Source organism: Manis pentadactyla, chromosome 12, assembly GCF_030020395.1.
Source record: "Manis pentadactyla isolate mManPen7 chromosome 12, mManPen7.hap1, whole genome shotgun sequence".
In the NCBI taxonomy this organism is placed as follows: Eukaryota; Metazoa; Chordata; class Mammalia; order Pholidota; family Manidae; genus Manis; species Manis pentadactyla.
The window spans coordinates 43,665,507-43,680,880 of record NC_080030.1 but is presented as its reverse complement, the minus strand read 5'-3'; the positions used below and the strand labels follow the sequence as shown (position 1 = coordinate 43,680,880).

Here is a 15,374-nt window from a genome sequence, read left to right as displayed (position 1 = left end):
AGAAATAAAGTAGATGATTAACAACTCTTCAAGTCAATAAGGTAATATTTCCTTTATTGAAGTGTAACTTTGTAACAAGCTTAGAGAAATTTGTTTCTATATGGCTTGAAATCCATTTGCAAACTTAATTTCTTACCTGTGTTTTCAGAGCTTCATACTAACACAGGTCCTCTTTTTACTCATTTCTGCCAGGATTGCTTCCATCTTTCTCTTCTCCCAGATCAAAATCTCAGAGTAGTCCTTGATTCTTTGAGACTGTCACCAAGTTAAATCAGTAATTCTTACAAATGCCTTTCATAATCATCCTCTTCACTGTATTTTCACTGATACTATCCTAGCCTAGGTTCTTAGTTCACAGTTGGAGTTGTATACCTCCAGTCTGATTGGTCATCACCCTTTTGATCTCTCTTCCCTCAGATACATTGCGCACATTATAGTGATTTTTTAGTGTTCTGCTTTCTGTAATGTCACTTTACTGCCTGAGCTTCCTATTGTTTACTGTAACAAGCGTAAACACTTCTTGCTTAGTTTTCAGACCTCTCTTTGTTGTCTGTTCCCATGCCCCAACTCCAATCCTGTTCTTCAGACTGATTTCGTTTTCCTCCTCATATACCTTGTGTATTAGGGTACCATTTGGCCTCTGTAATGAAGACCAAAATAACAGTGTTTTAAACAAAACCAAAATTTCTATCACCTGTAACAATTCAATATAAGTAGTTCAGAGCTAATATGGTGGTTCCATAGTGTTGGACCTAGGCTCTTCTCTCTGTTGCACTCCCTGAAGTCTTTCCTTATCTTCAAGGTTAAAGATAGTTTACCTCCATTATTTCCATATTCCACCTGGTGTAGAGAAAAGTGGGGAAAGAAAAAAACGCTCATTCCTTTTAAGGGCATGATCTAGAATTTGCATATGTGATTTCTACACATGTTCCATTGATTAGAACTCAATTGTAAGGCTCCGTGTAACTACAAAGAGGCTAGATAATGCACCAGTTAAAATTCTGCCACTGTAAAAGGAGTCCCATGCCACAATTTACATCTTGCTAATTGGAGGGGTGTGTGTATATACACATACACATGTATTAATCCATCTACATAATACACAGTACCTGTGATAAGGTTAGGAGAATTAATATTAATTTTTAGTCAAATAATATATATACATGGTTAAAAGATAAAATAGAAAGGCTTATAATGAAAAATAACAATTGCTTTTCCCGTTCCTCCCTGCCCCGCCCCTAGACTTATTGCCTAGAGTGAACGAACCACTTTTAATTATGTTTTGGTTCTTGTAATTATCTTCATGTCTCTAAATCATGTGCTTAAACTGTTACTCCATGTTTCATCAACTTTAGATAACATCTGATCTGCAAAGATGGATGAGTATATGCTACAAACCTACTCCCCACCCCCAGATAGTTATATCATAGTTTTGTTTCCTCTTTTGTGGTTGCCTTTGTAACTTTAAATAATATACTTTAACCTCAATTTCTTGTTCCATAATTTATAAACTGACACTACCTCTTAAGCCTTCCACTTTATAAGTAAGTATACTAGGGAGCTCTCCCTCTCATTTTCCAACTTCTTAATGGCTTCTTTACATTGTCAAAGTTAATAATTTTCATTTTATTTTAAGCAGTAAATAAATTTTCTGCACTTTGTTGGCTTTTTAAATGTTGAAAATCAATAACCATTATTAATTGTATGAGTCTCCCAACATGTCGTTAAGCTATGTAGTGATGTAGTGGACTATGAGTTTATTCTCTGCTCTTTATTTCTAATATTCCAGACCCATTTACTATTGAAGAGGAATAGTCAAATGTTTTTCCTTTTTTTACACTTCATTGTTGCTTGAAATCTTGCCACATTTTAGTTTTCTTCATATCTAAGTCATGTCTCTTGTATGGTATTTTTTTACCCTGGAATTTATTTCCCCCTGCATCCTTCCCTACCCGTCAAGTTGAGAAGAGAAACAGATACCTTCTTAATGTAGTTGTAATTTTTTGAAGTTTTTAATTATTTGGTTATAGCTTGGAATCTATTAGATTCTCCTTTTTGAAATCAGTTAACTTATCATTTGGATCAGTTGTGTATTTGGACCAACATTAGCCATTATTATAATTATTTAATAAAGGTCCTTAGTTCCTAGGGCCCAGGAAGATGGCATATGGGTGGTTCTAAAGCTGTTTGCTATTTTAGAAAACCTAATGGTAATTGCATGTTTACTTAAAATAGACTGTACATACAAAGTGAAACACTCAATTACTTTTGCTGTTTGCTAGAGATACTTCAGGGCCCTGGCAGCTGTATATGTCAAATTACCAAAAATGGGAAAATGATTAAAATACTTAGTAATGTAGCTTGGTTTAGGCATCTTCCAAAATATGGAACCCTGGGGAAAAATAAATAATAATCTTGTGCTGAAAATTTTGGAAACCACCCAGTAATGGCTTTTATTATTAATAAAGCTTTATTCTGAATTTTTTAAATAAGTGACTGGTTACATCCAGCGCTTTAGTAAATTCCATATGCCTCTATAGAGAAGAAAGCAGCCAAATAAACTTGCATGAGTTTGATAGAAGCATATTATCTGGCGTACAGGAAGAAATCTCTTTAATTTGCTTTGATTTTTAGAACTACTTGGAGCAATATGTTTAAACTTAGATGTCATATTTTAATATCCATATAGAAAAGAATGAATGAGTGTATATGATAATGGTTTTAAAACTGATGACCATCTTACTATGCTGATGGACAGTGACTGCAATGGGGTGTATGGGGGGACTTGATAATATGGATGAATGTTGTAAAAACTTTCATAAGATTCTATGTCAATAATACCTTAATAAAATAAAATAAAATTGATGACTAATTGGAAGTATTGAGTGAGACTGCTCAATCTGAAAAAGATATGGCTTGAAGTGGCCATGATAGGTCTTCAGATGTATAAAGAAAAAGTTAGCTGAATAGAAAATTCAATATATCTTTTGTGACTTGTGAGAGTAGCTCTAAGGGTTCATGTAAGTGAATTATAAAGAGGGAGATTCCATCTTATTACAGGGAAGTGTTACGATAATTCAAGTGGTCTGAATTAGAAAGCACTGTTCCATATCAGTGGGACTCTTAACATAGAGGTCATGGAACCATTTCTGAAGAAGTTAGACTTGATGGCTCCCAGGGCCCTTGGTGACCTTGAGAGTCTGTGATTCACCTGTCTGGAGTATGAATTCTGTTCAGGGCAAATGAACCGTTCAAGAATTGTTTTGGGAAGTGATTTAGTAGCAGTCATTTAACTATTTGAATATGTTAGTACAGAATACTGAAGTGCTCAGTAGAAGTCTAACATATCTATTTGAAAGGCCCTATCCCTTATTTACTTTATGATCTTGAACAACTTAGTCTCTATAAATTCAATTTCTCATCTGTCAAATGGAAGAATAACAGTGCTTACTCTATAAGATTGTTAGAGATGTCAAGATTGTTTCATAGTTAATAAGTTCCAATTTTAAAAGAGATAGTATATGTAATGTGCTTAGGGTTTTTTTGTATGGCATATGGTAAACTAAATAGTAAATATTTTCTCTGTTCTGATTGTAAAACTTAAAAAATGCTTTCACTGTTTTATTTATTTCACTGTTTTATTTCAGTAACCTTTCTCGGCAGCTTGCCTAAGCTTACTTGTGTAGAAATAATATTTTCTGTTTGGTTAATTTATCCAGAATTTTAAAATGGAAAAATGATTTGTCTTTGCCAGTCCATGACCATTTATAATGCTTCTCTATTTGGTTGCCTTGTTTGCTAATTTTTAAATATATTCATATGTTATTTGGAGGGTTTGTGTGTATACCTTTTATAATGGCTTTAAATCACCTTTTTCTTAACTATTTACAGTGTGGTCGGTATTAAATGATATTCTTTGATTCCTTCTATTACCTATACAACAGTCAGTGATCTAATTCTGCTTTTCCCCTTTTTTCTCTTCCCATTGTATAAGTATTATTAATCCACCCATGTGTCTATCCTTATTTTAGTCTTTGCTGTACAATTGAATATGTTTTCTTTGCTGACGTATCCCGGGTTATCGCGAGTTCTTGCATATTTAAAACATCTTTTCTATAACCTTAACATTTGAAGGACAGTTTGGCTGGGCATTAAATCCTTGACTTACACTTTTATAAAACAGCTTTCTTGAGGTATAATTTACATAAAACTTAACCAATTTTAAGATTACAATTTGAAGAATTTGACAAATGTAAGTTGTGTAATCACTACCATAATGATAGATAATAGAACAGAGGTCAGCAAACTACAACCCATAAGCCAAATCTGTCCTGCCTATTTTTAGAAATAAAAATTTAACACAGTCATATCCTTTCACAATATTGTCTGTGGCTTTTCTTGCACTATGTGAACAGAGTTGAGTAGTTGTAACAGAGACTATGTGGCCTGCAATGCCTAAAATACTTACTATTTGGACTTTTATAGCAGTTTGCTGATTTCTGATCTAGAACATTTCCCTCATGCCCCTTTGCAGTTGATCTCCTCCTTTCACCTTCAACCCCTGGCAACCACAAATCAGTCTTCTGCCACCATAGTTTTGACTTTTCTAGAATTTGATATAAATGGAGTCATATAGTGTATAGTCTTGCTGGTTTCTCACACTGAGATTAGTGCTCCTGAGATACATCCGTATTGTTGGGTGTATCAGTAGTTCACTCCTTTTTATTGTTGACTTGCACTTTCTGTCTTAGAATATTGTGAAAATGCTGCTTCATTCTTGCTTTGCCTTGAAAGTTGCTCTTAAGAAATTCGATGGTTGCCTAAATTTTTTTTTTGACCCTTATTAGGTAATTTGATCTTTTTGGCTTGATGCTCTGAGGATTTTTTCCCTTGCCTTTAAAGTCTGATAGCTTTATTAATATATGTCTTGAAGTTTACTGTTTCTGGTAATACTTTTACTTACTTTCTGCTAAGTTTTTTGAGATTATAGTTTTAAATATTGGTTCTGTCAGCTGAAATGTTTTGTTTTGCATTTTTTCTTTTTACAGTAACTGAATGGAATTGGATTTTTTCTTTTTCCTATTTTTAGGCATTTTGTGGATACAGTTCAAGAGCCCCTTTTGTCAATATAGTGACTTGTAGTTTCTTTAATGGATGATGCTGTTGTGGGAAAAGGGGAGGGGTTGGCATGTCTTGTTGCTCTTTTGTTTCTGCAGGATCCTTAATTTTCTTCCTTCTTTCCCTCCATTGCCATATCATTACCTTTACCTGTTTATTTAATTCTTCCCCAGAAGCAATGCTTGTCATAGTTGCAACCTTCAGTCCCACTGAATTTTTTAAAACAGCTTCAGTATAATTCTATACTGTATAGTTCACTCAGTTAAATTATAAAATTTGGTGGTTTTTAGTATATTCACAGATATGTGCAACCATTATCATAGTCAACTTAACATTTTCACTACCTCAGAAAGATATGCTATTTCACCCTATTCCCCCAGATCCCCACTATGAGCAACCACTAATACATTTCCTGTCTCTATAGATTTGCCTATTCTGGACATTTCTTTAAACAGAACCATACAATATGTGGTCTTTTGTAACTCTTTCATTTAGCTTGTTTTCAGAGTTCATTCATGTGGTAGCATGAATCACTACCTTCATTCTTTTTTATAGTTTAATAATCCATTTTATGGATATTCCACATTTTAGTTCTCCATTCATCAGTTGACAGACATTCAGTTTCCCACTTTTTGACTATTACAAATAATGTACTGTGAACATTAGTGTATGAGTTTTTGTGTAGACACCCATTTTCATTTCTCTTGGGTGTATACATAGGAATAGAATTTCTAGGTCCTAGGGTTACTCTGTGTTTAACATTTGAGGAACTGCCAGACTGTTTTCTAAAGTGAAAATTTCTGATTTCTTCACATCCTTGCTAACACTTGTTATTATCTGACTTTGATAATAGCCATTCTAGTGGGTATGAAATGATATCTCATTGTGGTTTTAATTTATATTTCCCTGATGATTAATGATATATAGCATCTTTTAATGTGTATGTCTTCTTAGGAGAAATGTCTACTATATATTTAAAAATTGGGTTGTTTGTTAAATTGTAAGAGTTCTTTATATATTCCAAATACAAGTCCCTTCTCAGATACATGATTTGCAAATATTTTCTCCCATCCTATGAGTTACTTTTTACTTCTTGGTAGTGTAGTTTGAAGCATAAAAATGTTTAATCTTGATGAAATCTGGTTTCTCTATATTTTTTTCTAGTTGCTTGTGCTTTTGTTGTTGTGTCTAAGAAACCATTGCCATGACTCTAGCATCTTACTACGCCGATAGGTAGTGACTGCAATGGGGGTGGGGGTGAGGACTTGATAATATAGGTGAATGTTGAAACCACAATATTGTTCATGTGAAACTTTCATAAAATTGTATATCAGTAATACTTTAATTTTAAAAATTGCCAAATCTATGGTCATGCAGATTTACCCCAGTTATTTTTCTGAGTTTTGTGGTGTCAGCTCTAATATTTAAGCCTTTGATCCATTTTGAATTAATTTTTGTATGTGATACGATTCTTTTGCACATAGCAATCCAGTTGTCCTAGCACCATTTGTTGGAAAAGACTGTTCTTTGATCTGAACGATCTTGGTATCTTTGTCAACCCACTGACTTGTAAATTCCTTTCTTGTAGCCAGTGCTGTGAACTTCCAAGTCCTGTGTTCAGCATTTTAGTGCTTAGTGTTATACTTCCTCTTTCTAGGAATGACTTTTTTGTCTGTACTACATCTGTGCCCCTGCTTCATTCTCCTTTTTTGGGGGCAAATCTTTTAAACCTCAACCCCTGTCCTCCTTGCTTTTCATATACCTACAGGCTTGCAGCAATAGCAGGAACTTTGATAGAATTTGTTTGTTTTCTATTTAGAGGTAAATTAAAATCTGGATGTTCTGTGCCTGCTAGTAATGTGAAGGCATGGTCATGTGTGGTTTTGTATGTTCCCCTTCTTGATCTTAAGTTTAGGTTTTCTGAGCTCCTGTGTGATGAAATTCAGATTCTGGTGGCTGCCATTACCCTCTAGAACCTAGAAGCTCCACAGTTGATAAATAAATTAAAGTCGTTTGCATAAATATTTTAAACTCACGATGCTTTTACTGAAGTCTCGTTTTAAAAGTCATTCATAGTTCATAAATAAAGCCAAAGCAAGCAAAGCATGTTTTAGTTAAAAAAAATTTACTTCTGGATGGTTAAAGTCAAATTCATATATTTAATCTTACAGATTTTAGGTCTGTGAGGACAGGAACTATGCTCTCTTGTTTATTCCTATAATCCTAAGTATGTACCACTGTGTCAGGTTTGCATTAGATCTATCAATAAACAATGAATGAGTTAGTAAGGAGCTTATTGAATAATAACTTCATGTATGGTACCATGAGAGTTATTGAAGTTTAACATACTATATTCAATCTCAAAGAATTGATATTTGGGGAGCCAAATATATATATTACTGACCTTACTTTCCTGAATGAAAAATTTTTATTGGGCTCTGTAACAGTTTATCTACTTAATTTTTCCCCTCCTCTGTGGCTGCTCCTTATTATAATCTTTGAAGGCTCTAATTCCTTTGCATATCTCTTAAATGTTCACTTTTTTCTTCTCTGTATTCTTCCCTGGTCACTTTAGTTCACTTCCATTGCTTCAGTTGCCATCTGTGTAACAAGAAATCTGTATCTCTTAGATCTTTTTCCTGCGCTCCAGATCCATGTGTTTAACTGACTGCTGAATAGCTCCATTCACATGGTCCAAACTGAATAAACTCTTTGACTCTGATCCTTCTCTAGGATTTCTCATATCAATATATGACATCAGCATCTCAACCATTCCCCTATCTCCTTCCTCCATATCTAGTCAATCAGGTATACTTTACCTTCTAAATGTATTTCAAGTCTTTCTACTTTTCTTCATTCTTACTGTCATCATTAAAGACCAGGTTGCCATTACCTGGGCTTTTGAAACAACTTCCAGTCTTGCGCTCTTCCAATCCAGTCTCAACAGTGCAGCCAGAGTAATTTTCCTAAAATACATCTGATCATCTTACTTTTAGTTTAAAATGTTTGTCTCATTCATTTCAGAAAATGGAATCATCAAGACCGATAAAGTATTTGAAGTAATGCTGGCCACAGACCGCTCCCACTATGCAAAATGTAACCCTTACATGGATTCTCCACAATCAATAGGTAAGCTTTGGATTTCTGAAAATGTCACATTTTTACTAATTTACTCTGTAATTTTTGTAAGTTAAAGTAGACTGGGACACAGATATTTATATTATTATCTTGCTAGTTTGGATTTTATGCCATATTAAGTTTCATAATTCCAAACATACCCATTTTAATAAAATGTTATATATGGAATATCTATTTTCTCAATATAAAAATATATAAAGAGTATTTTTAACATTTTTCTTAAAATATACTTTAAATGAACATTTACAGTGTAAGCTGAGTGCTGATTTTTCTTTAGGTGCCTTAATGTTGACTAAGGTTTTTTGCATTAGCATCAGCTTTTAAAATCAATATTAAAGGAAATAAGTGTAATTAAATTATTACTGACTACTCTGCTTCACTTGCCCTGAACTTTTTGGCTTCTGCTTGTTTTTAGAATGTTCCATATTTAACTCCTCCTGAAGCAGTTTTTGCTGAACTGCTGAGCCTTGGCAGTGGGTGCCTTTGAGGCTCAGAACTGCCTCGGGATCCTGTTGGCCAGCTGCCATGCTGGCTTCCTTTGAAGCACTCTAACAGCAGAGAAGATCCTCAGGAGCTTCTGAACCTCCAAGGCACCTGCTACCACTGCTTAGTGAAAATTGCTTAGATGCAGAAGCAGGTAAATACGGTTTGAGAAAACAACACTGAAAGATAAAAATGAAAAGCTGAAAATTAAGAAAAGATTGTGTGACTTAACATCAGGTGATAGTATAAGGAATAAATTGAAGTAGTTTATTAGTTTCTTAAGCTATTTTGATCACCAGTTGCTCTGTTTCTGTGTTATTAAGTTGCCCGAAATATGAAGCAATTTAATTTTGTAAAGATTTTGCATACTTATGACATATGGAAGCTTATTTTCTTTTTATAAATCTGCAAACAAGTTAAGTCATAAATGTATCAACTGAGCTTATTGAAATTCTTCCTTTGTTAGGTAACTATATTGGAGAGGAAATTTTTAGAATAGTGGGACAGTTGTACTAGATGAACACATTAGCCTTTGGCATGATGGTATTTTCTAACTTTAACTGCTCCATAACAGTATTGTAAAGTACAAAATGAAAGTTTTATTTTCTTGAGATCATAAAAATGAAAAATATTACTGTGAGAAGTAATTTGTGGCTGTTAGGAGAGGAACTACACGGAGTATTTGGTATGTTCTTACAGCTGAATGTATCGGTAGTCTTCTTCTTTTGCAGGTTTCCAAGCAACAATCAGTGCTCCACACATGGTAAGTTAACTTTGGTCCTTTGGGTACAAATAAATCACGTTTTTCCTGTAAGACCATTTTCTTCAGTAAAAAAAGGTTTAAAGAAAGTTTTAAACTTTTAGTTTTATCAATTTTGTCATCTGTGAGTTGCATAAAATGATAATGAGCATCTTATTATTAGTACATGGTATATAGAAGGAACTCTTCTTGGTAGAAACTGTCATTAAAGTTTTTAATGGTTGGCATTTGTATCTAACCGTGTAAAAAAATTAATATAAAAGGTTATTTAGTGATGAGTTAAGGGAAGAATATTTTAAATAATATAATGAACAGAAATCTCAAGTTGAATATTCATATAGAAAATTTATTAGGAATTGGTCAAGTATAGCACCTGTGAAGCTATTTATCTTTGAGAAGGACCTATTTTTAGTTATCTAGCCCTTTTAATCTTTTGGGAATTTTCTTGGGTTTTAAATGTCAATTATTTGAGAACTCTCTTGGTATTTGGTGAAAAGAACAATACCTTTTCTGATTTTTTGCAAGTATTTGGGGTAGGAGAAGCTCTTATTTAAACTTAAAGCCTTTAACTAAAATTCTACACATATATTCATAGCGAGTTGATAGTTATACTACAAGAAAATTATAGGAAATTATTTACAAACATTAAGTAGTGACTTTCTAAAAATGACAAAAGGCGAGGAAACCATGAAAAAACCTGATACATTTGCAACGTAAAAACTTGGAATTTCTTTGTATATTTGAAACCAATATAAGACTGTATCAATGACACTTCAATAAAAAAAAATTGGGGATTTCTGTAAAAAATGTTATAAGCAAAATTAAAAGAAAAACAGGGAAATATTTGTAATACATGTGACAGCTTAGGGCAAATTTCTGTATGTACATACGTACATGTATGTGTATATCTTGTAAATTAAGAAGTAGAAGACCAGTAAGCCCAAAAGAAAGTGAGTGCGAGAATGATAGTTCATAGCAAAAAAAACCACAAATGACATTGGCATTTATACAAATGAAGGGGTGCATTTCATTTACGTTTAGTTAATTGAGAAAAAGCACTACAGTGAAGTACCATTTTTACAGTGTCAGAGACCAGAAAGTTTGATACTTTATATTAGAAAAGGGAAACTGGCAGTTACATACTTTCTTTGGTGGGAGAGTAAATTGATAGTGTTGGAAGGCAACTTGGCAATATATATATAATGTGAAATAGTATACCTTAAACTCTCCTGTTTAATAATTTCAAGGTATTTATCTCATAGCATATTGGCAAAGTGCAAAATGGCTAAAGATATTCATTGGTACATTATTTATAATAGCAAAAAATTACAACAGTCACTAACAGTTTACTAATAGTGGATGGTTAATAAATTATAGTACCATCTATATTGTGAAATACCGTGAAGTTGTTAAATGACAAAGATCTGCAAGTATAAATATGGCAAGATCTTCAGGAAATATTAAGTATAAAATTATAATACAGTGCAGAAGAGTATCAGACTATTCTGTCATGTACAAAAATCAAGTATACACACACACACATCTTCCTATAGGCATTAAAACCAAAAATGATTTCTTCTTAGGCAGAGAATTAGATGATTTAGAGGGATGGGAGTGGAAGTGATTTTCACTTTATATCCGTTATATGTTACCAGTTTCTTTCTTTTCTTCTTCTTTTTTTTAACCATGGAATAGGAGTGGCTTTTTTATGCCTCACCTCTTCAAATAAACCAGTGATTTAAGAAAAAGAGTCTTAAGATCCCCTCAAGCAGTTTGAACTGCTACTTAAAACAAACATTAAAGTAGAAACATCCATTTAACCCTGAACGTTATTCTGGAGAATTGGTACCCCACATGTTTCGGAAATTGACTGGAAAGGTGCGTTTTCAGATATCAAGGGAAATGCTGTGTGAATTTTTTTCCACTCAAGTTTGGTGCTAAAAGTCCAGTTCACTGCCAAACAAAACATGGCAGTAACTCCATGGCAAAGGATGCATTTTTTAACAAAAAAAGCCCAGTTTTATTAAGATATAATTTGCATACTATAGAATTCATTCCTTTAATGTATACAGTCTGTGGTTTTTAGTCTGCTCAGAGTTATGCAAACACATCACAATTTCAGAACATTTTCATCACCTCAAAAAGAAACACCCTGTATCTGTTAGCAGTCAGTTCTTATCCCTCATTCTGCCCACGTCTTGGCATCTACTAATGTGCTTTTTGTTCCTATGTCTGTTCTGGACATTTCCCATCAAATGGAATCATACAGTATATGTATGTATGTATGTATGTAGGTATGCATATAAAAACAGTAAGCACATGGTCTCCTTTTGTGACCAGCTTTTTATATTTTTTGCCCAACATTTTCAAGGTTAACCTATATTACAGCATGCATCACCACTTCATTTCTTTTAATTGCTAAATAATACACCATTGTATGACTATACCACATTTGGTTCATTCATTTATCACTTGATAGATATTTGGATTCCCACTTTCTACCTACTATGAACATTAACATACAGATTTTTGTGTGTGCATATATTTAATTTCTCTTGGGTATATACTTAATGAGTGAAATTGCTGGATTATGTGGTAATTCTATTTTGAACATTTTGAGGCTCTGCCAAATTGTTTTCTAAGGTGGCTGCACCATTTTACAATTCCACCAACAGTTTATGAGGGTTCTAATCTCTCCATTTACTGTCCTCTCTTGTTATTGTATGTTTTATTTATTTTATTCATCTTAGTAATTGTGAATTGATATCTCATTGTGGTTTTGGTTTGTATTTCCCTAATGATAATGTTGTTGAGCATCTTTTCATGTGCTTACTGACCATTTGTACAGTTGACCTTTGCACAATGTGGGGGTTAGGGGCACCCCTAACTCCCAGTGCATTTGAAAATCTGTGTATAACTTACCGTACCCAAAATTTAACTACTGATTGCCTACTGTTGACCGGAAGGCTTACTCATAATAGAAACAGTTGGTTAACACATATTTTGCATGTTATGTATATTATGTATTATATTCTTAGAGTAATCAAGATGAAAGAAAAATTTTTTCAAATTGCTGCATATCTCTAAACATTTTCTAATATTTATTGAAAAAAAATCTGTGTGTATAAGTGGACCCACACAGTTCAACCCATGTTGTTCAAGGGTCAACTGTTTATCTTCTTTGGAGAAATATCTGTTCAAATCCCTTTCCATTCCTTAGTTGTGCTATTTGTCTTTTGATTGTTGAAAAGGATGTATTTTTAAATTGCTTATTGTGGTATAATTCATATAACCTACAATTTACCACCTTAACGATTTTTACGAAGTGTACAGTTCCTTAGTGTTAAGTACATTGATACTGTTGTGCAACCAATCTCCATAACTGTTTATCTTGTAGAACTAAAACTATCCATTCAGCAGCAATTCCCTGTTCCCTGCTTCCTCGAGCCCCTGCCAACCACCATTTTACCTTTTGTCTCAATGAATATGACTACTCTAGGTACTCATAAGTGGACTCATAACAGTATTTGTTTTTTTGCAACTGGCTTATTTCACTTAGCATAGTATCCTCAAGGTTCATTCATGTCATAATGTATATCAGAAGAATTTCTTTCCAAAGAAGGATGCATTTTAAAAAAATTTTGATATCATTAGAAGGATGCATTTTTAATCACTTACGTTTCCTGAATAACCTGTCTCTTAATAAGGAAAACATGTATTTGTGTGTGTGTGTGTGTGTGTGTGTGTGTGTGTGTGTGTGTGTGTATAAACATACAGTACATCTGTATGTATCTATGTATGCATATATAAACAGTAAGCATCTGGTTTCCTTTGATGCTTCCTGAACCAGGATGTGAGTAGAATAAAATAGTATTAAGAGTATTTTATGGGCAATGACTGTGGTTCTGTGTCATTTTTTATAAAGATCTTAGAAGTATTAAAAGAAAAACAAAGTGAGCAAAGAGAAGTGACATCTGCATTTAATGAACCTTAAAATCACAGTCTTGGAAGTAACTATAACCCTGGAATATTTTTCAGAGTTTTAATTAAAAATATATACAATGAGCAAGAGATTAAAAGCAACCTTTTAAAATGGCATCCTGGTAGCAGGGAGCACACTTAGCATCCACATATGGAATTCTAAGTACCATTTCTCACTAAAAGAGACAAGCTCCTTGGAAAAGTGACTGAAAAAGTGAGGAAATACTCAAAGGTTTAGGGAGCAGTGTTGGAAGGACAAAGGAGCAGGTTTGAAGAGCTTCCCTGAGGCCAAATTGGAGACAATTTGAGAATCACAAAATAAAATAGATAGTGAAGATAATTAATTAGATTGTAGCATTGTGGTGAATTAAGAAGCAAAAATCCATGAGTCCATAGAGATTTTTTTAAAGACAGGGAAAAAATGAAAAACAGAAGAATGCCAATTAATAAATGTGGAAGGCATAATAGAATTTTAAAAATCACTGTTTTGTAATCATGAGTGTCATGACTGAATTAGGCAGAGAGCATCAATTAATCTAAAACTATTAAGGGGAAGATTGTTGGGACACAGAAATTTCCATGTAGTCTCAAACTTTTTCTATACATATTAGTATAATTACAGAGAGAAAAATACGCTTTGAAAATAGAATGATGGAGTGAGTGGTGGAGCTTGGCAAGTCCAGTAGTGAGGTGGCCCAGCATTGCATGGTTCTGGTGTGACGCAGCAGGAGGTGCCCAGCAAGTGTGTGGTGTTCTCTCTAAACATCTTTGATCTGAACCTAACCATGAGAAATTAACACATCTAGAATATAGGGTATTATGTAGGACAATTGGATGGGACTCGTATAAGGAGATGTTCTGAAGAACAGAGAAATGGTAGGTAGAGGAGAGGTAGGAGGAGAATATTCTAGAATATTCATCTTGGCAAATGCAATGCATGAACTTTGACTGGATTGGGGGGAAAAGAGCTGTAAAGGACATTTTGGGGACAGTTGAGGAAATCTAAGTATGATTTCTATGTGGGAGGACACTAAATTTATGATTTTCTTGAGTGTGGTAATGGTGATACGGTTCTAAGAAGATTTCCTAGGTTTTTTTGGGCAGATGCATGCTGAAGTATTTAGGAGTGAAGTATCATGTCACCAGCCTATTTTCAGATGGTTTGGTAAAATAGTATGGCACAACATAAAACAATTGGTGACTCTGTATGAGGAGAAAAGGGTGTTCATTGTATGTCTCGTTTTCCTGTGGGTTTGAAATTTTCCTTAATTATAAAAATGAACTTTTAAAAACTTAATTTTTAGATTTAGAGATGACTAGGGGTTATCCAGAAAAATACTAACTAGTGTTAATAGCATGAAGAAAGCTAATTTTTTTTATTAAGGCATCATTGATATACACTCTTATGAAAGTTTCACACAAAAAACAATGTGGTTACTACATACACCCATATTTTCGAGTCCCTCTCCCATACCCCATTGCAGTCACTGTCCATCAGTGTAGTAAGATGCCACAGAGTCACTACTTGTCTCCTCTCTGCTACACTGTCTTCCCCATGATCCCCCCTACACCATGTCTACTAATCATAATACCCCTCAATCCCCTTCTCCCTCCCTTCCCACCTGCCCTTCCCTACCCCTCCCCTTTGGTAACTGCTAGTCCCTTCTTGGAGTCTGTGAGTGTGCTGCTGTTTTATTCCTTCAGTTTTGCTTTGTTGTTATACTCCACAAATGAGGGAAGTCATTTGGTATTTGTCTTTCTCTGCCTGTCTTATTTCACCGAGCATAATACCCTCTAGCTCCATCCATGTTGCTGCAAATGGTAGGATTTGTTTCTTACGGCTGAATAGTATTCGATTGTGTATATGTACCACATCTTCTTTATCCATTCATCT

The 15,374-nt window shown here is 33.9% G+C and overlaps 2 protein-coding genes across 7 annotated transcripts in view; one reads left to right on the top strand and one right to left on the bottom strand.

Annotated features, from left to right (window-relative positions):
• PCMT1 (protein-L-isoaspartate (D-aspartate) O-methyltransferase) overlaps positions 1 to 15,374 on the top strand; it is a 42,164-nt gene that overhangs the window by 5,321 nt on the left and 21,469 nt on the right. For all 6 annotated transcript variants that reach the window (XM_036906948.2, XM_036906946.2, XM_036906949.2 and 3 more), the window contains exons 2-3: positions 8,143 to 8,247; positions 9,471 to 9,502. In XM_036906948.2, coding sequence (XP_036762843.1) covers positions 8,143 to 8,247; positions 9,471 to 9,502 — 137 coding nt within the window. The remainder of the gene's footprint in view (positions 1 to 8,142; positions 8,248 to 9,470; positions 9,503 to 15,374) is intronic.
• Positions 40 to 15,374, bottom strand: part of LRP11 (LDL receptor related protein 11) — an 81,718-nt gene continuing 66,383 nt past the window's right edge. Inside the window, exon 8 of the mRNA XM_036906935.2 lies at positions 40 to 840. The gene's annotated coding sequence lies outside the window, so the exon portion shown is untranslated. The remainder of the gene's footprint in view (positions 841 to 15,374) is intronic.